This window comes from Beta vulgaris, chromosome 7, assembly GCF_026745355.1.
Source record: "Beta vulgaris subsp. vulgaris cultivar EL10 chromosome 7, EL10.2, whole genome shotgun sequence".
Classification (NCBI taxonomy): Eukaryota; Viridiplantae; Streptophyta; class Magnoliopsida; order Caryophyllales; family Amaranthaceae; genus Beta; species Beta vulgaris.
In genome coordinates this window covers 57480982-57502188 of record NC_079208.1, presented here as the reverse complement: position 1 = coordinate 57502188, position 21207 = coordinate 57480982, and the positions used below count along the sequence as shown (strand labels likewise).

Here is a 21207-nt window from a genome sequence, read left to right as displayed (position 1 = left end):
CGTATTTTGAAATTCCTCTGTAAAGGGAACAAAGGAAGTTTTTAGAGGCTGGGATCGGACGTACGATGTCCTAGGGTTACCATTATTAGTTGGTAAAAAGAAAGGGTGAAAAAGAGACGAATCCCAATACGGCCTTCTCGAAGCTGAAAACGAAGGCTATAATATACGTTTTTTTAGTGAGTTCGGGGTCCCCAAATAACGAATTGTCAAAAACATAAAACAATGCACCTTTGGTAATACTTGTCCCCAGAACAGTTACTAAGGGTTGATTTGATCATAAGGCGATACTAGGGAGTAAAAAAATTCGGTTTGACTGTAGTTGAAAATCCTACGTAAAGGGAACAAAGACAGTTTTAAAAGGCTGAAATTGGACGTACGGTGTCCCAGGGTTACCTTTATTACTTGGTAGAAAGAAAGGGTGAAAAAGAGACAGCCCCAATACGGCCTTTTAAGAGCCGAAAACGAAGGCTATAATACACGTTTTCTAGGGAATTCGGGGTCCCAAAAAGCGAATTGCCGAAAACATGAAATAATGTGTCTTTGGTCATACTTGACCCCTAGAACAGTTACTAGGGGTTGATTTGATCATAAGGTGGTACTAGGGGAGTAAAAAATTTCGGTTTGACAGTAGTTGAAAATCCTCCATAAAGGGAACAAAGGAAGTTTTTAGAGGCTGAAATCGGAGGTATGGTGTCCCAGGCTTACCCTTATTAGTTGGTAGAAAGAAAGGGTAAAAAAGAGACAGTCCTTTTAAGAGCCGAAAACGAAGGCTATAAATACACGTTTTTTTAGGGATTACGGGGTCACAAAAAACAAATTGCCAAAAACTTGGCATAAATCCCCTTGCGTCATACAAGGCCCCGAGTCAGTTACTTGGGGTTGATTTGATCATAGCATGGTACTAGGGAGTAAAAAAATGTCGGTTTGACCGTAGTTTAAAAATCATCCGTAAAGAAAACAAAGGAAGTTTTTAGAGGCTGAAATCGGACTTACGGTGTCCAAGGGTTACCATTATTAGTTGGTAGAAAGAAAGGGCGAAAAAGAGATGACCCCCAATACAACCGTTTGGGAGTCGAAAACGAAGGCTATAGTACATGTTTTTTTCGGGATTTCGGGGTCCCAGAAAATAAATTGTCGAAAAATTGAAATAATCCTCCTTAGGTCATACTTGACCACCAGAATATTTACTAGGGGTTGATTTTATCATAAGGCGGTACTAGGGGAGTAAAAAATGTCGGTTTGACCGTAGTTCGAAAATCCTCCGTAAAGGGCACAAAGGAAGTTTTTAAAGGTTGTTGATATCGAACGTACAGTGTCCCATGGTTAACATTATTACTTGGTAGAAATAAAGGGTGAAAAATAAATGTCCCCAACAATACGGTCTTCTGGGAGCCGAAAACGAAGGCTATAATAGACGTTTTTTTGGGAATTTCTGGGTCCCGAAAAACAAATTGCCGAAAACTTGACATAGTGCCCCTTGCGTCATACAAGGTCCCCAGATCAATTACTAGGGGATGATTTGATCATAACACTGTACTAAAGAGTAAAAAATGTTGGTTTGATCGTAGTTTGAAAATCCTCCATAAAATGAATAAAGGAAGTTTTTAGAGGCTGGAATCGGACCTACGATGTCCTAGGGTTACCATTATTAGTTGGTAAAAAGAAAGGGTGAAAAAGAGACGACCCCCAATACGGCCTTCTACGAGAGTCGAGATCAAAACGAAGGCTATAATACACGTTTTTTTACGGAGTTCAGGGTCCCAAAATACGAATTGCCTTAAACATGAAATAATGCTCCTTTGTTCATACTTGAACCCTAGAACAGTTACTAAGGGCTGATTTGATCATAAGTCGGTACTAAGGGAATAAAAAATGTCGGTTTGACCGTAGTTCGAAAATCCTCCGTAAAGGGAATAAAGGAAGTTTTTAAAGGCTGAAATCGGACGTACGGTGTCCCAAGGTTACCATTATTAGTTGGTAGAAAGAAAAGGTGAAAAAGAGACGACCACGCAATACAACCTTCTAGGAGCCGAAAAAGAAGGCTATAGTACACGTTTTTTTTAGGGATTTCGGGGTCCCAAAAACCAAATTGCTGAAAAATTGAAATAATCCTCCTCGGGTCATACTTGACCGACAGATTAGTTACTAGGGGTTGATTTTATCATAAGGCGGTACTAAGGGAGTAAAAACTGCCAGTTTGACCGTAGTTCGAAAATCCTCTGTAAAGGGAATAAAGGAAGTTTTTAGCGGCGGAAATAGGACGTATGGTGTTTCAGGGTTAACCTTATTACTTGGTAGAAAGAAAAGGTGAAAAAGAGATGGCCCCAAATACGGTATTCTGGGAGCCGAAAACAAAGGCTATAATACACGTTTTTTTAGGGATTTCGGGGTTCCGAAAAACAAATTGCAGAAAACTTGACATAGTTCCCCTTGGGTCATACAAGGCCCCCGAGCCAGTGACTAGGGGTTGATTTGATTATAAGACGGTACTAGGGGAGTAAAAAATGTCGGTTTGACCGTAGTTGAAAGTCCACCGTAAAGGGATCAAAGGAAGTTTTTAGAGGCTGAAATCGGACGTATGGTGTCCCACGGTTACCCTTATTACTTGGTAGAAAGGGTAAAAAAGAGACAGCCCCAATACAGCCTTTTAAGAGCTGAAAACGAAGGCTATAAATGCACGTTTTTTTAGGGATTTTGGGGTCCCAAAAAACAAATTGCCAAAAAATTGATATAATCCTCCTTGGACCTTGGGTCATACTTGACCCCAGAACAGTTACTAGGAGTTGAGTTTATCATAAGGCGGTATTAGGGAGTTTAAAATGTTAGTTTGACTGCAGTTCGAAAATCCCCTGTAAAGGGAACAAAGGAAGTTGTTAGAGGGTGAAATCGGACGTACGATATCCGAGGATTAACCTTATTACTTGGTAGAACGAAAGGGTGAAAAAGAGATGGCCCCCAATACGATCTTCTGGGAGCCGAAAACAAAGGCTATAATACACGTTTTTTAGGGATTTCGGGGTCCCGAAAAACAAATTGCCGAAAACTTGACATTGTTCCCCTTGGGTCATACAAGTTCCCCAGGTCAGTTACTAGGGGTTGATTTGATCATAAGGACGTACTAGGGGAGTAAAAAATTGTCAGTTTAACCTCCTCCGTAAAGGGAACAAAGGAAGTTTTTAGAGGTTGAAATTGGACGTACGGTATCCCAAGGTTATCATCATTAGTTGGTAGAAAGAAAGGGTGAAAAAGAGACGACCCTCAATACGGCCTTTCAGGAGCCGCAAACGAAGGCTATACTACACTTTTTTAGGGATTTCGGGGTCCCAAAAAACAAATTGGCGAAAAATTGAAATAATCCTCCTTGGGTCATAATTGACCCCCAGAACAGTTACTAGGGGTTGATTTGATCATAAGGTGGTACTAGGGAAGTAAAAAGTGTCAGTTTGACCTTAGTTTGAAAATCCTCCGTGAAGGGAACAAAGGAAGTTTTTAGAGGCTGAAATCGGACGTACGGTGTCCCAGGGTTACCCTTATTACTTGATAGAAAGAAAGGGTGAAAAAGAGACGGCCTCCAATACAACATTCTGGGAGCCGAAAACGAAGGCTATAATACACATTTTTTAGGGATTTCGGGGTCCCGAAAAATAAATTGCCGAGAAATTAACATAAGACGCCTTGGGTCATACAAACCCCCCGGGTCAGTCAGGGGTTGCTTTGATCATAAGACGGTACTAGGGAGTGAAAAATGTCAGTTTGACCGTAGTTCGATAATCCGCCGTAAAGGAAACAAAGGAAGTTCTTAGAGGCTGAAATCGGATGTACGGTGTCCCTGGGTTACCATTATTAGTTGGTAGAAAGAATGGGTGAAAAAGAGACGGCCGTCAATGCAACCTTCTTGGAGCCGAAAACGAAGGCATAGCACACGTATTTTAGGGATTTTGGGGTCCCAAAAATCAAATTGTCGAAAACTTGAAATAATGCCCCTTCGTTCATACTTGACCCCCAGAACAGTTACCAGGGCTTGATTTGATCATAAGACGGTACTAGGGGAGTAAAAAATGTCGGTTTGACCGTAGTTCGAAAATCCTCCGTAAAAAGGGAACAAAGGAAATTTTTAGAGGCTAAAATCGAACGTATGGTGTTCAGGGGTACCCTTATTACTGGGTAGATAGACAGGAGAAAAAGAGACAGCCCCCCAATACGGCTTTCTGGAGCCGAAAACGAAGGCTATAATACACATTTTATTAGAATTGTGAAGTATAAATTTTATTTATTATGTTGCAAAATATTTATTTACTTAATTTTATGAAATTATTATTATTAATATTACTATGCATTTTGAATTCTAGTTGAGTAGTATTTGTTCCAAATTAGAAAATCAAGTGCGTTGCCTAATTCTTCTCCCCAACCTTCCTTGTCGGGTTATTTAGAACCCAAACCCTCACTTATCTTCTCAAACCCAAAACCCCAACCCGTGAAAAACCCGAAACCCCAAATCCATCACCCCTGTTTCACCCGGTGGTTTCTCTCTCCCTTCTCCTATGTTTCGTTGATGCTATTGTCGTTCTTGGTGTTGATGCCAATTGACTTCTACTAAATTTCCGGTAATCTACGGGTACTTTTCTTCCTTCCTCCCTCTTTCTTTTGCCTTTGATTTTTTTGCTGATATCTTAGTTTTTGTAAGTTTCGCGATTTAGGATTAACTTTATTATAATTTCATAGCTTGTTGATAAATATTTGAGTTAGAATTCAGAATTTATTTATCTATGTTTATGTTTTTCACTGATAAGTAAGTTAAAAGAAAAAAATAGATTTTGGGAGCTCAGTTGAAACCATTGAAGTCTATTGGATAGACTACTGATTTCACCCTTTGTCGCAGCAGAAGGATTATTGACGAAAATGGCATCATGGGTAGCTCAAATGTGTGTTCCTACGAACTATAGTTGTAGTTCATACTCATGGAAGCAAGTTTCAGGAGCTAAGATTATGTCTTTCAGCCGAAAGATGAAGCCGAACCCGTCTAAAGCATCCTTTGGACTAGCAAAGTCATTGATGTTGTCATTGGAGAAGAAAAATAATATTTGTATGAATTTCATGAGGATTGATGATGGTAGAATTGGCCCCTTTGGTGTACTAAGTGAGAAGGTACTTAGGTTTAATGTTTCGTTGATGGGTTCGAAGAATGCAGATTGGCAGAGGTCGTTTGTGGTTACTTGCACAGCCAATGGAGAGATTAGTGCAGGTATAGTTTGTTTTTCTATGCTCTACTTTTGTAAATTGAGTTGTTTGATTAGCATTTTCGGTATTTGTACTTACATTTTGGCATATGTTTGCGAATGTGTTTGATGATGCTGTTGCTCGTAGAATGGGATTGAGTTTGTTTGATTGGGTTGTGAATGGTCTATGGATTAACATTAGGTTAGATTGTGGAGATTTTTGCATGGTTTCATTTTTGATGTAAGAGAACAAAGAAATGTTGACAAAAATTTTGGAAATCAAATTGTTTGTGGGGGGAATTTGGTTACTTAATGTGTATTGCTTCTTTGTAATATTAGAGAAAAAACATGTTAACACAATACAGTGAAATCAAGTGTTTGATTCCGTTTATTAGTAAAGAAATATTGGTATGATCGTAAAGGAAGTTTTTCTGTTGATGAAGTTCAACTTTTGGTGTTTCATGACATTTTGCCTTCTGTTGACATATTTGTTGTCATTTGAAAGAAGAAGAAGGTTGATGGAAAATAGATTTGTTCTATGGTTTATTTCAGTGTCATTAGTTATACTTAGTTTATTAATTATTGTATCATTTTATGACTTTTCTTATTTTGGAAAGTATAGAATAGAGGTGCACCACGTTTTTGGTGATGACAAGTCTAGTAACTATTGTTACTTTGCATAATGTTTCCTCTGATCTGATCTTATGTCATTGTAGAGGATAAGGTGAATGTGCTGGTAATTGGTGGAGGTGGAAGAGAGCATGCACTTTGCTATGCCTTGCAACAATCACCATCATGTGATGCGCTTTTTTGTGCACCTGGAAATGTTGGGATATCAAATTCAGGGGATGCAATGTGTTTGCCAGACCTTGACTCTTCTGACAGCTCGGCTGTCATATCTTTCTGCCAAAAACAGGCTATTGGATTGGTTGTAGTAGGACCAGAGGCTCCCCTTGTTTCCGGTCTTGCGAATGACCTTGTGAAAGCTGGTATCCCAACTTTTGGTCCTTCATCTGAGGCTGCTGCTCTAGAGGGTTCCAAGGATTTCATGAAGAGCTTGTGTTACAAGTACGGCATTCCCACTGCCAAGGTTGATCATTAATTTTCTTGCAGATTCAGCTTGATATTCTTTGACCTTTGAGGTCTGATCTGGGTAGAGACCTATTGATACATAACTCTATTTTTAGTCTTGCTTAATCAATGTACAGTGAAATCCTATGTTGCTCAGACTCGGGTACCCATGTCCGACACGGGTACGTGTCCAAGTGTCCGACTCGGCTATTTTTTGGAATTTTTTCTATTTTTTAGCCCAAAACAAAGTGTCCAAGTGTCCCACCCATGTCCAAGTGTCGAGGATCCGACACGGGTACTTGAGGTGAAATGAAGAGTCCGAGCAGCATAGGTGAAATCTAAACATGAAATTTCGATAAATGAGTCTAACACAGTTTCTTTCAGGCAATAACAACATTTCATAGTGATTTCAATCTCTATGAATGGCATAGATTAGGTATCAGATGTTAGAAATAGAATTGCAAGTCTGAAGAGTTTATTTATAGAAGTATAGTATACATCAACAACATTGTTCTGTTAGGTGTTAGCGCTATGAACTGAGTTACTATCAATATTTATTTATACTTTTCAGGGGTTGTCTATTTGTATTTTTCTTAGTAATGTCTCTTTGGATGGTATACTGCAGTATCAAACATTTACCGATCCAATTGCTGCCAAACAATATATCAAAGAGCAAGGAGCACCTATTGTGATCAAGGCTGACGGATTAGCTGCTGGAAAAGGAGTTATTGTTGCTATGTCACTGGATGAGGCTTATGGAGCTGTTGATTCGATGCTTGTAAGCGGAATTTTTGGTTCTGCTGGTAGTCGTGTCATTGTTGAGGAATTTCTGGAAGGAGAAGAAGCATCCTTCTTTGCACTAGTGGATGGCGAAAATGCTATACCGCTAGAATCAGCTCAAGACCATAAACGTGTTGGGGATGGTGATACCGGGCCCAACACAGGTGGAATGGGTGCATACTCGCCTGCTCCAGTGTTGACAGAAGAACTGCAGTCTTTGGTGATGAATTCTATAGTTCTTCCCACTGTCAAAGGAATGGCAGCGGAAGGTTGCAAGTTTGTGGGTGTCTTGTATGCTGGGCTTATGATTGAAAAGAAATCTGGACTTCCTAAACTTATTGAGTATAATGTCCGGTTCGGAGACCCTGAATGTCAGGTGGGTATACAATTTCAATCCTTTCTTCTGATATGAATTATACTATGCATTAACATGAATAACATCTATGCTAGATAATGGTATATGTATACTTGAAAATGATCTCCTTGATGATAATGATATAAACTTCAACATGATTGTATCTCATGACTTCAAATTGAGCAATGCACTACATTAGATTCCTATTGAGTTTTATTTGCTTAGAAAGCGTTGGGATGTGTAGTTTGCTGTTTAAATGGCTAATTTCTTGCAAACATTTTTCTAGGTATAATGCCGAGAAGTAGCTTTCATACTATTACTCGAACTAGAAAATCGCCCATCTTACATGTCTTTGAGTTGTAAATAGTAGCCTGTTTTTAAATTTGTGACTTCAATACAGGTTTTGATGATGCGTTTAGAGTCAGATTTGGCACGAGTACTTCTTGCCGCTTGTAGAGGTGAGCTAACAGGAGTATCATTAAAATGGTCTCCTGGTTCGGCTATGGTAGTAGTCATGGCGAGTAATGGATACCCTGGTAGCTACAAGAAGGGAACTGTCATACGTAATGTACAAGAAGCAGAAGAAGACGATCCTTTTGTCAAAGTATTTCATGCAGGAACTGCTTCAGACTCTGAAGGGAATTTGGTTGCTGTTGGTGGTAGGGTTCTTGGGATTACAGCCAAGGGGAATGACCTTCAAGAGGCAAGGGATAGAGCATATCAAGCTACCGAGAAAGTCAATTGGCCCGAAGGGTTTTATCGGCGTGATATTGGTTGGAGAGCCCTCCCCCAATCGCAATGTTCATCGAGAGGTTAACGTTTTTCCTTTTAGTTAGAGATTTTCGATAAATCATAAGTTTAACCCCCTAATTTGGTGGGAAACATATAGAGTTCAGAATTGTTGCTTAAAATCTCCAATTTTGATTTTTGAGAATTGTCACTTCTCATAATGTATCACAGTGGAGAGGAAAGTCTCCAATGTTGTATCTTAGATATTGCAAGATACTAATCGATCTAACAATTCTTAAATTTTAATGGGCTCATACTGGTTTTATAGTCTCATCTTCATTTTATGAATTATTTCACTGCTACGGGATACAAATTCTTTCTATTTGATGTTGTTTGAGCTGATACCTTATCTTTGCAGATGCAAAAGTTTGTATTTGGTTAAGATCACCATAAATGTGTAGCAAACTTTCTCACAATCTTTGCAAAATTTTGATGATATATAATAGTAGCACAAAAAAAAATTATGCGCTTTCTTCATGGACAATAATTATCAAAGCAGCTGAAAAAAGGTTTATAATGAAATTAACATTTTCATCCATTGAAGGAAGAGAAGGAATACAAACGTTCTATCCAACAACACACTCAAACAAAAAAGTAATGAAACACATAATAGGGGTTGTGGTTACTACTCGCAACATGGATCAAAGGAATGGGGTCACTACACACGACATATATCAAAGAAATGGGCTAGAGAAACACTAAGACCAAGTGACTGCATCGATTCCCTGCAGATCGGAAGAATGGCACCAAAAAATATTCTTCAATTCTTACATCTTCTTGGCGTCAGCTAAGAGGTCAGCTTCAGCAGCCTTCAGCAACTTCAAGGTTCTATAACCATGGTCCGTACCGAATATCCTGCACCAAATGGGTGGCTCAACATAAGTTGAAAACATTATCAAAAGGCAAAGATCAAGTTACTGTTAAGTAAAAAGGGATAAAGTTTCACATTGGGGACTGAAGTTCGTTGCATAATCTAATTTGTTAAGACAGGTCAACCTCACATATTAAACATGGGACTAATTCAGCCAATCCTTGCACTTAAACAGATATTTGTAATATAACCATGCGATTTCGTTCTTTTAGATGAGGAGAAATTGAACTGAAACTGAAACTGAAGTGGGAGAAACTGAACTGCAGAGAGTAACTGAACTGAAACTAAAATGAACTGAATAAATCCAAAAGAATAGGGCCACCAAGTATGAAAGTCAAATTCTACACAAGCTACCAGAAACTAATCAGTTGCGAAACGATACCATCAACAGCTTGAATATTAATATCACTATAAAAAGTGCCATAAAGTTGGGAAATGCAATTGCAGTTATTTTTTATGTTCCCGTATATCTTAGTAGAGCATAGCATAAACCTACCTGAGAAAGCAAAACTGAGCTTATTTGGATGAACTAAATAACTCCAATGGCAGAGAACAGCAAACCATGCAAAATTGCAAATAGCACCCAGTTATGTTCGGAAGAACACTAGAGGATGGGAAGTCTCAAGAAGCATAGCAAAAGAAAGGAGCAGAACCATAATCCTACTCACTATAGATTAACGCCTGAAATCCTCCAATTCTTTTAAGAAGAGATCTGAAGCATCCTTAATCGATAGGCCAAAACAATTGCCTTCAAATTCTCAGATGTAGTCATGTAGATCACATCAAATGACATCTCATTGTATCCTCCAAGTACCTTCATTTTTCCTGGATGGTTGATAATATCCTTGCCTCCCTATTTCTAGAGAGAAGACCAATGACCAAGCGGGATCATTCATCACTTAATATCATAATCCAAATTCCAAAAAGTGCATATATCTTATTCTCCCTCCTGGATCATTGTCAATATTTGCTTGATAATGTAAGTTTTTAGTTACCCTTGTGCTCTGAAGTGAACAGGACATAAACCAATTGGTCTTCCCATATTTCACTCAGAACATTCAAATTTTTTTCAAAAGGTGAACACTTAGCATAATAATATCTTCTTAGTCTCATAAAAAGGTCGGAAAACTGTCTAATCAAACTCTCATCTTGGTGAGAAAAACCATGTACATAACTCATGCAAAAAATATTTAATAATATGATCCAAATTATAGTTCCAACTGGAAAGAATGAGGAAACTAGAAGACATATCTGCTTACCGGTCCATGTACATAAATGTTGATGAGTAGTTCCCAGACTTTGTGTACAGCAACCGATGATGATAGTCATGAAAATCAGAACTGCACAAGAAAATGAATCCATATGAGTTATGACATGCTACAGATAACAACTGTGTTTGAGAAGACTTAGCATCAGTAAGTAAATTCATAGGCTCACCCTCCATATAACGGGATGAAGTTTGATGGGCTCCAAGGAAAGTGATAACCACAGTGTGCCTCAACGGTCTCAAGAACTCTAAGGACCATCCACAACCAGAGAGTAAACAAATGAGGACCTGTGATAGCAGGTCCGACAATAGTTGCAAAGCCAAGGAATAGTATCTCAGCTGGATGAGCATATTCAGAAGTCAGTCCAAATGGCGTAGCATACCTGCATATCAGAATATGACGCTCAACAATCCAAACAAGAAGGCATAAATCTCAGATGATAAAGAAGCACTTAAGTCACTGAGTCTGAGACTCACTCATGGTGGACACTGTGAACGTGCTGGTATAGCCACTTCGTATGCAGTATCCTGTGTCCCCAGTAAAACACGAAATCTTCAAGGATGAAGTAAAATACTATCTGAGGCACCACTTCTTTCCTGCAAAATTATAGGGAAGGTCACTCTAAAAGATTTGTATGGCATGGGCCTATAGATGCCTTGTCCAAACACACACTATAAATGAAAACAAGCATGGCTTAATTTAAGGCACTATGATACTAGCAGCCTATTTGGTAGACGGCAATAAATGGTGGTTATGGACTTATGGTAATCTTTGTCCATCCTCATTACTTCATTTCTTAATAAATTTCTATCACCTTCTGTTACCAATTTAGAGGTGGTAATAAGTGATAATAGACATTTGTGAAGAAAAACACATGTTAGGGGTGAGGTTTCACTATCATAGGCATCGACATGTGACATTCTTTACAGACTTACATGCAAATTCACTAATATTACCACCAATTGTTACAGACTACCAAACGAGCCGTAGGTAGCATAATATCAAAAGAAACAAGCTACAGTACATAAAGAACCTGAAGATACCAGGATGGCAGGGGTAGGCTACTTCGCATCCCCATAGCTCTAAAGACAGGATAAGATAAGAGCATCACTGGCAGATTGACACAAAAATGGTACAGCAATAGGCGTGTTATACATTTCTCCTGAGCCTCAGGAGGGTTGTTTTTCGCCTGCAATCGACCACAATTAGAATATGAGCAACTATCCATAATACTTAAATTTGCAAATGAGCAAGCAACCAAATGCTACATTAGGTAAGTCAATTATAAATGTGGGAGAAAAGCCTGTGGTTTTTTATCTATCTTTTCCATATTTTGTTTAATAATTGAAATAAAACAGCATTCAAGTTAGCACATAAAAGAAGAGAGTATTCAAGTAGTGCAACTTGAAGAACACAACACCATCTTCCCATAACCCATCTTTATTCTGTAGTACCTAGAATCGCAGAGAAGATAAGCGAATACAAAAGTACATAATTATGAATAACATGAATGTCTAAGCATGCTCATAAATTCCCTGAACATGACAAAGTTTCAATCTAAAGAGAAAAGAGCTCATGGATAAGTAGAAACTGCACTTGTAACAATAACTGGAACAGAAATTTCTTGTTAATTAAAAGTTTTTGACGTAAAGCAGTGCATCCAATATAAACGAAGCTTCTTGGAACCTGAATCTTGTATTTGCTAAGGTATCCTCCCCTCTCAAGGAATATAAAAGGGAGTCCTGATAAGAAGAAGACACTCTCATGAAGGATGAAACTTCCAACACAAGCCAATTGGAAGTCGCTGAAATGAGTGACCAGATACTGCAATATCAGAAGGGAAAGTTAGAAAAATTAATAAATAAGGGAAAAAAGGTACTAATATAACAACACTGGAGAGCAAAGATAGATGAAGTATGATAAAACATCTAACTCATGAAAATAGGAAGTAGCAAATTGGAGAGTGAGAAGAGATTAGACTACATTCATTTTAATTGGATAACTTAAAGACAAAGGTTGTTGCAAAGATAGAAACTTTTGAAGTTGACTCCTCCAGCAGATAAAATTATTAAAAAGAAAAGACACCAATATCAAAGATCTCATGATGAAGAGTAACATAAAAAAACAAAGAATCACTTGAAACCGTTGTTTTCCCTATCTAAGCAACCTCACTATCAAAAACTATTCCCTCTATCCAACAATGACCATTCTATTGGACTCATTAAAATTTAAGATGCGCAATCAATTAGAGAGATCAAAACAAGAGTCATTAATATAGTGAAAATAGTGAAACATAATTTGATGTATATGCATTCAGTAACCAAAAAAGACGATAAAATAGGACAAACTGAGAAAGAAACTAGGACAATCATTGGAGGATAGATGGGGTAGTATCTTTTTCCTCCCTAATAAATTGTGTTGACAATTTTACATCAATTAGAACCTGCACAATGCAAACCACTGAGTCCACCTTATGGAGTTCTAAGCAACAGAGGATAGCACAAGCAGTCGAAGGCAAGTCCAAGAACACTGGAAGATTGGGATGCATCCAGGTTAAAGCAGCTCATGCTTAGCAAGTTTAAAGGACTTCAAGAGTGTTTCCGCAGATAGTGAGGTCAGGAGATGTTGATCCAGTCCTTACCAAGACTCATGATCTAGATATGAATGATTTTTTTTTGGACTTCTTGCTGTACTCTCGAGAGCCTAAAGTTTCTCCTTGTCTAAGTTGCACCTGCCATATTTCAGTTAATAACAATAGTACTTGAGTATGGTGCTATTTTCTGGGTAGATTCTGGTATGTTGAGCACATCTCCTACCAATTCATATCTTTTATAAGAAGGCTAGACAATGCTTTCCTCTCACTGGTCCGTCCGGATGTGCATCATCCATATCTAGGTTATTCTATTGTCTTTGATTTTAGTAAGATATAGTTGGTGTTAGTTTGAACTTTGAACTGCTTTGTCGTCGGAGTTTGCTTGTCGAGCACTTTGTTTTCATTCACTATCAATGGTTATGGCGGTGGGAGAAGATTATTTGTGCTTTAATAAAGTTGGTCGGTGCTCTAGTCAATTTGAGTTTTATCCTCTGCTTTAATCCTCATTTCGGTTTTGTTAAGTAAGCTACCCTTGCTAGCTTGCGTGTTCTCTTTGTTGTGTGTTTGGAGGGTCCTACTACTTTGTGATCTAAGTTTGTTCATATGCTCGTGGATGGAGAACTTTCTACTGGCATTAAGATTGTGCAGAATTTTATGGGGGTAATGGTGTTCATGGGGTTTGGGGCAGTTCTGTTGAAGGGGAAGTATCTGAAGGTGGAAAAAAACCTCTCCCTTGAGAGTTGGGAAGAGCGTCACCAAGTAGGTACTTTGTCTTTCCAATTATGCATCTGTCGAGTCATGAGTGGTCTGATTCTTTGTAAGAATAACTTCAGGATCTCTGATGACAGAAGAATTAGGAGGCAATCCAGTAATTCAGGGTCCATGCTGCTCAATCTATAACATTAGGGGAAATGAGTGTCAGAATTTTCTTCTTACGATTTGGTTTGATTCGATTTTAGTAGTCGGACTTTAAGAGGAGTATTAATGACAATTGATTCTCCCTCTAGTTTCCTCTTGTTCTTTGTTTTATGGTAATGGCAAGTCATGATTCTTCACCCTGTTAAAAAGCATTTAGGGAGGCTCACAATGTAAGTCAGGGTAAGTTCTAACCTCCACCAATGCTTAAAATCCCCAAACAAGTGATAGTAGTTGTAACCAAAGAGCATGCTGTTGAGTCACAAAGGAAAGCATATCTTCTCAAAGGGAAGAAGCAAAAATCTCAGGATGTCAACCATCAACATATAGCACAGACCTTAGAGTTTCCTATTTGCAAACCCGGGAATTCCAAATTGAAGTATGGCTAGTTATATTAGAAGAATGTTCTTATTCTCGACATCTTCCATCACAAGTCCTTCATAACCTCGCTAGAAGTATCAGTCATCAATGGTTTCACTTACTCTATGATATCGTCTCCCATTTTTTTCCGAATATTTTTCTTGGAGTAGCACTGTAGAGCAAAAGGTAACTCCTAGATGTATACTGTGCTTCGGTTCTGGAGATTGTTTATCCAAGAAAAGCTCCAAGCTCGTGTTGTAGAGCTCATGGTGGATCTAATACATACAACAACACAAAGTATCCCAAATCTCATGCTCGTGTTTACTCAGTTGTTATAACTTTTAAGTGTAGTTGGTATGGAAAAGCTACTAAAGCTCATATTAGTGGCTTAATGTTATTTAATTATGTTATGAACACTAATTTAGCCTAGCCTATATTGCAAAACAGAGAAAGAGAGATTTACCATCTGTGTATCAGACTTTTTACATTTACAAAATTATTGCCACTATGATGTCACCAAAGCTAGCTAAATAAACCATAATAAAAAGAAGGAAAAATTGACAATAGAGGTTTGAACTTTGGGTGATAATTTTTAAAAGGTCTGAACTATTGATTAACCTATGTAGGTCCCAACTTTAGGGGGTCTTAACTTTTAGCGGGCCTCGACGACTTAAAACTGAAGATTTCACCTAGTTCCTACATCCCTCCCTCAATTAACCCTTCTGATGTGACTCAAGTTTTACAAGTGATGACCTATTAAGCCAGTTTTAAGTCACTGAGGCCCGCTAAAAGTTAAGACCCCCTAAAGTTGGGACCTACACAGGTTAATCAATAGTTCAGACCTTTTAAAAATTATCACCCAAAGTTTAGACCTCTATTGTCAATTTTTCCTAAAAAGAAAAGGACTAAAACTGTACTTGGCATATAGAGCCTGATATAAGATTATTCATTGCAAAAAGAAACTATCCACTACGGAGAGGAGAGACCAGTGACATCCCAATAGCATTCCTTGCTATGTTTCTCACCTTTTTTCAATACGCTTACTTAACTTCCTTCGGCCACCTTTCAAGCATATCCAATCCCTAAATGTTCCCTCTAAGGTTGAATGATAAGGATACTCCATTTTTCTAATCAACCTTCACTTAAATCACTTATCCTCAAACAAGATTTAACATAACAACAAAGGCTTTTGTAGCTTGATTAATCTATATTCAATAGGTTAATCGCCATTCGCCACGTTTTCGATAGGAGATATACTTTTCAACACAAATCTCAGTATTACTCCTGCATTACAAATTTAGAATGCCTGCATTGGAGGATGGTGATATATGACTAGTTGTAGTAATTTGTGTAGTCTTGATTCAACTCCGATGATTTATACACCAAAATAATCCTCAGAAAACTGACTTTTCTTTCAAGAAAGAGATCATGCATGTAATACAACAAACTTCCAAAGACAAATGATAAAATCTGAAGCAAAACCGATCAGATTACTAACTTTTCATCCGATTAATGTTAAAAGCATTTGAATGAACATCAAACTACTTGCCAGTTGCCACTCCAATTAAAACGCAATGCAACAAATATTTGACCTAATCTAAATTCAACAATGCGTAAAACTGGAGAAGATTCAGATTAATCATATAAAATTGAACAAAAAACGAATTAAAGCTTGAAAACATCGAAAAATGTCGTAGAATAAGATATTGATAGAGAGAGAAAGAGCGATGACCTGCCATCCAGATTCAATGAGCGACGCCATAGACGAAGAAATCCGATCTTCAGAGGAGAGAGAAAGAAGAGAGAGAGAGAAGGAAGAAAGAGTTTTTAGTGTCTGAATTTATGAGCGTAGAAGAATGAAAGAAAAGGGGAGACACAAATGTCAAGTGGGAGAGGGAATCTCTGAGGATTATTGGCGTCTCCTGCCCAAATATTTTTGCCTTTTTTAATTGATTTCAACTTTTTCATGAATGATTTTTCTACCCACTTCGAGCTGGAGAAAACTAAATGAGAAAATGATTTTTGTACTAAGGTGAATAGGTGATGAATGATGATGATGTTATGATGAAGAGGTCTTCAAAGAAATGATAACTATTTGTCGTAAATTAGTTTGAACATTCTTGTTTTTAGCATGGTCATATTATTATCATAAAACTTGGCTAATATAAGGAACTGTTCCAGTTCTCCCCAGCTTATTATCAGTCGAGTTCAGTTCAATTCAGCTCTGGACATACTTTTACTCTTATTGTCTTACATATTACTATTCATTTCAGTTCAACTCGGTTCAGGTCAGTTCAGTTATTTTATGTCGAATAGAACAGGCCCTTTGTTTTTAAAAAAACTATCTAATTTTCTCTCTCATTCGGTAAAAATTATCTCACCAATTCCTATCACACCTGCTTTTTCATAAAATAACATTTGATAAGCACAATAAAACTTATTACCTTAAACATCATGCATGTCTCAACAATTGTTCATAATATTTCTAGGATTTGAAAATTTTTATCATAACTTTTAAGTGGTTGTCTTATGAAATGCTCTTATTAGGGTGCATTCATCTCATCTAATTTTAATTATATTGGTCTTATTTAATTTGATTGTACATGATTAATCATGATTTTATCTTATGTTTATAACTGATTAGATTTAGTTAGTTGTAGATATTATTCATTTAAAGGTGAAGTAATTAAGGCGCAATTAGCACCATTTGTTGGATGATAAAAAGATGAAAAGTAGAAGTTTCTCGGATTAAAAGTGTATCTGAAGTTGTTTGGTTAAAAAAATATAAAAAGTTTTTTATTTTACAAAAGAGGAAAACTTGCTTACCTAAATTCTAAAAGCAATTTACTTTCAATGAAAAGTTTTATTGATCACTTAAACCACTTATTTCATCACTATATGGAAATACATGGGAAAATACAATTTATAGGAAATACTATATTCTCATGTTCAACCAGACATAATAGAAAGGATTTTTCTTCTTTCATACAATAAAGCCACCTTATTGTAGATTATTATAAGCTCTTTTTTGGTTGCTAGTAGATTCTAGCTAGAAAGACTCAGCATAACCAATTTATTTTTAACGTATTATTTAAGCTAGGCTATCTATACTAATATATTAAAAGGCGTGCGTAAACCAGGAACGGTGCCACGTGGCGCTCTCCCTAGGGAGTTTTAGTTCATGTAATCCATGTACAATAAAAAATTAGAAATTGCATAGTATAGGTTTTGATCCCGTGACCTCAAGTTCATGTACTAAAGTTTTAACCACTGGACCAAGTTGTATTTAGTGATATCATATCAATGTACAATATTAATAAATGAAATTTTTCTTACCCGGGGCGTAGCCCGGGCCTAATAACTAGTTTAGATTACAAATCCGTACAAAGACTCTGTGGGTAGGAAGATTCCGTTTGTATATATGTGTGAGTATGTGACATGTGCCACCCCACTAGCCACACATCCATGTGTGGCATATGTGACATGTATACCTACTTGTAAGATTATGTTAAGATTTTTATTATTATTTACATATTTGTTTTAACTTTTCTAATGTTATTCAAATAGGTATAACATATCCAACTTCGTTGAAAATTGCCAATAAAGATAAATCGTTGCAAAAAAAGAACATTTAACTCAAAGACTTTAGTGATCAAATTAATTCCTCAAATCAACTCAAAGCTTTTGTTAATTTCATAGATTCTTCTATGTAATGACTCTGTACTTTAAGGAAAAATCAAGACACATATTTGTAAATGGATTAGTTCATGTTCATAGTAAACTGATCCTTAAAAAAATTTATTAATCTATGAGCCATTTGCTTATTCATTACAAAATCACACTCATAAATAGATCAAATCCACTAACGCAATAAAAACAACATTGATTTTGCACATATCAGTCTAAAATAAAACAAAAATTATTAAAAAAGACGGTTTAATTTAAATATAAAAGTAGACTTAGTCACTGAAAGAAATTAACCTAGTCATTATTGGACCAATTCTCTTTTTAATATTGGACTTGTATTACCTAATTTTAATTTAAAAGTAGGCGATCTCTTACAAAACAAATTCAAAATAAAATATCTTACTCCCTCCGTCCCAAAATATAGTTCCCATTTCTTTTTTTTTACGGTAATTTATGCAAGTAGAATATAAAAGAAATAGTAAAGATTTTTTGTTTATTTAAATAAATGTTGTATGGGAAAAGATGATTTTAGGAGAGAGAGTGGAGAATAATTGGTGAAAGAGCATTAATTGTAACATTTTGGTTGAATAAACAAAGGAAAAAACAAAATTCAAGAAGCAAATAAATGATGGGACACGATTTTTCTAGACAAATTACGAAAAAATGTAGAACTAAATATGAAAATGGAACTATATTTTGGGACATCTAAAATGAAAATGAGAACTATATTTTGGGACGGAGGGAGTAGAAAAATATTATTATTGACAAGCAAGTAGAGAGGTATTATAGTGCAAAACATCAGCAAGTAGGTGCATATGAATTTTGTTAACATCTACAAAACAAATGAGCCACTATATTTTGTTAATGACTTTTTCACGACTTTAGAGATGTGGACAAAAATACAACCACAATTATGAGTGGTTTTCCCCTAATTAAACTTTCATATCTAAGGAGCTGACTAGGCTATAACTCTTGAAAACGACTTGACCAATTTGGCTATCATTAGGGTGGGCTTATTGTCGTGGCATTATGAATAAAACTTCAAATAGAAACTAAGAAACTTATGTACTTAGATCACATGCACAACGATAATATAAGTCAATTTATTCATGTCTGCATTAACCATGATGTAGCAAGGGATTTTTATATTGGGCCTTGACCTCTACAGTCTTTAAGTGTCTTAAGGGCACATTAGGTCATCTACAAAAATAAATAAAGATAAGCTTTAATAATATTCAAGTTAATAAGTTTAGACTTTACAATTAAAGTAGTTGTATACAAAGTATTACTTTCATCATCTCAATTTATATATAAATTGGAGTATATTCATTATCCACCTGGGTATATCATGTTTAAGATTACCTAAGATTATTTTTTGCACATTTGTTCATTTTGAGCTCTAGTTACTATGTGATTATGTTTATTTGGAAGTTCAAATGAGCAAAAAAAATCCCTATATACTGTCTCTATTTTTTAATACTTGCAACGTTTTCTATTTTATAAAGTTGTTTATTACTTTTTTTGGGCCCCTACTGGGGACCCGTTGGTAAGAAAATAACCCTACTGGACCAACACCTCGCTCAGGTTAACCAGTCCAACTACACAAGTCAACGCTTGAGAGTGGGGGGAGATGTAAGGGAATCCCTACTCTCAAGCATAAGTAGATAGTGGGATTCGAACCTAAGGTGACTTCCCCACCACCTCCACCAAGTAAGCTTGGTATAAAGTTGTTTATTACTTGTAAGGTTGATATTATTGAAATATATTCACTCTTTCTCTCTCCTTGCACATGGGGGCTCTTTTTTTTAATTATCTCTAACCATCTCTCTCCTCTCCTTAGTCCTTGTGCATATTTTAACATTACTACTATTAAAAAACGGATGGAGTATCATTTTTTAATTGTCCCAATTTATTTGCCACACACTAATATTCTGACAAGTTTTTTCTCTTTGTTTTTCACTTTTGTTAAGACTCATGCCTTGGTGGTCGTTTGGTATACATGAGAATTTATTTTCATGGGAAGTTATTTCCCTTTTGCAATTCTTAGGAAATTGACTAATGTATTTGGGGCATGAATTGATGTGGGAATTTTGAATGACCAAGGGGGGTTAGGGGAATAAATTCCCACGTTTTGTAGGAATTTCAATTTTTCAGAAATTTCCATTGCCCTCCATTTTTCTTATATTCTGTCAACCAAGCAATTACCCAATTCAGAAAATCATGAAAATTTTTATTGCTTACATAATTTACTGTATACCAAATAACCACCAAAAATCTATTTTAACAAATGAGTTTAACTCATGGAGCATTTAAAATTCAACAATACCCATTCTCATACTATCCTTGGACCGTGATTGTAACTGCTCAATACTAGAACTCCATCTGTTCCCTATTATCTATCTTATTTGTTTTTTTTTTTTGCAGTCTTCATGTATATATTTAAGCAATATAATGGGGTTGTTTGACAATTGGCTGTTGGCAGTTGGTTTTTGGTTGTTTTAGTTGGCTTGTTTGACTAATTGGAAGCATTGATTGTATATATTGGCTTTTTGAGTTGGCTGTTCAAGCCAACTGTTCACAAAAGTGTTTGGTAAAATTAGTTGTGGCTCTTGACTGTTTATTAGAGAGTTTGTAAGCCAACAAGCCAAAAGTCAATCCAAAAAACTACTCCAGGCAGCTTTTTCTTTTTGGTTTAAAAGCCAACTTTTCAGCCAATCTAAAAAGCAATAATCCAACACTTTTTTAACTGTTTAAGCAAATTGAAAAGGCAAAAGTTAATGAAAAAGCTATTTACTAAATATTAGACCTGGACATGGGTCGGGCCTGTTCACAGGCTCGCCCCGCAGACTTGGGGAAATGGCAGGTCGGGATTGAAATTACAAACTTTTGTCCAAGGCCCGGCCCATGCCCAAGGCCCGGCCCGACCCATGCCCACGGCCCGCAGGCTGGGCTCGTGCCTCCTGCGGGCCTGGCCCGTGTTTTATGTTGTTTTTTTGTATTTTTGATAGTTTAGGCTAAAAACCAAAGAAAAAGAGGCCCACATGCGAGCTTAAAAGAAAATTTCTTGACCGTGACAGACCTGCGGCCCATGTAGCGGACAACAAGTCGAACCTTGAGCGAGCTCGTGCCGGCCCATTCCCACCTCTACTAAACATGGCCATTATCTTTAAGTATCATAAAAGATTACAAACATAATATTTTGAAACTACACATCATAGAAACGTCAAATAGGAATGGGGTAATAATCAAATCCTACTCTCGTTTAAGAAACCTATAACTGTATAGCAAGTACTATTTTGTTT

At 36.8% G+C, this 21207-nt stretch overlaps 2 protein-coding genes across 5 annotated transcripts; one reads left to right on the top strand and one right to left on the bottom strand.

Annotated features, from left to right (window-relative positions):
- Positions 1 to 4385: 4385 nt before the first annotated feature.
- Positions 4386 to 8484, top strand: LOC104900050 (phosphoribosylamine--glycine ligase). Of its 4 annotated transcripts, none has more exons than XM_010687380.3 (5): positions 4386 to 4604; positions 4883 to 5242; positions 5933 to 6306; positions 6913 to 7443; positions 7823 to 8484. In XM_010687380.3, the coding sequence occupies exons 2-5, from the start codon at positions 4900 to 4902 to the stop codon at positions 8237 to 8239; spliced, it is 1665 nt and encodes a 554-aa protein (XP_010685682.1). In that variant the 5' UTR covers positions 4386 to 4604; positions 4883 to 4899; the 3' UTR covers positions 8240 to 8484. The 4 variants fall into 4 exon arrangements, with proteins under 4 accessions (XP_010685682.1, XP_010685681.1, XP_010685679.1 ...); XM_010687379.3 differs by having other exon boundaries at positions 4880 to 5242; XM_010687377.3 differs by having other exon boundaries at positions 4386 to 4615.
- A 214-nt stretch (positions 8485 to 8698) lies between these two features.
- Positions 8699 to 16190, bottom strand: LOC104900049 (methylsterol monooxygenase 2-2). Its single transcript, XM_010687376.4, has 7 exons — positions 15951 to 16190; positions 12037 to 12174; positions 11394 to 11539; positions 10827 to 10946; positions 10520 to 10732; positions 10342 to 10422; positions 8699 to 9066 (listed from the first exon to the last, which is right to left on the bottom strand). The coding sequence occupies exons 1-7, from the start codon at positions 15978 to 15980 to the stop codon at positions 8979 to 8981; spliced, it is 816 nt and encodes a 271-aa protein (XP_010685678.1). The 5' UTR covers positions 15981 to 16190; the 3' UTR covers positions 8699 to 8978.
- Between the last annotated feature and the right edge of the window lie 5017 nt (positions 16191 to 21207).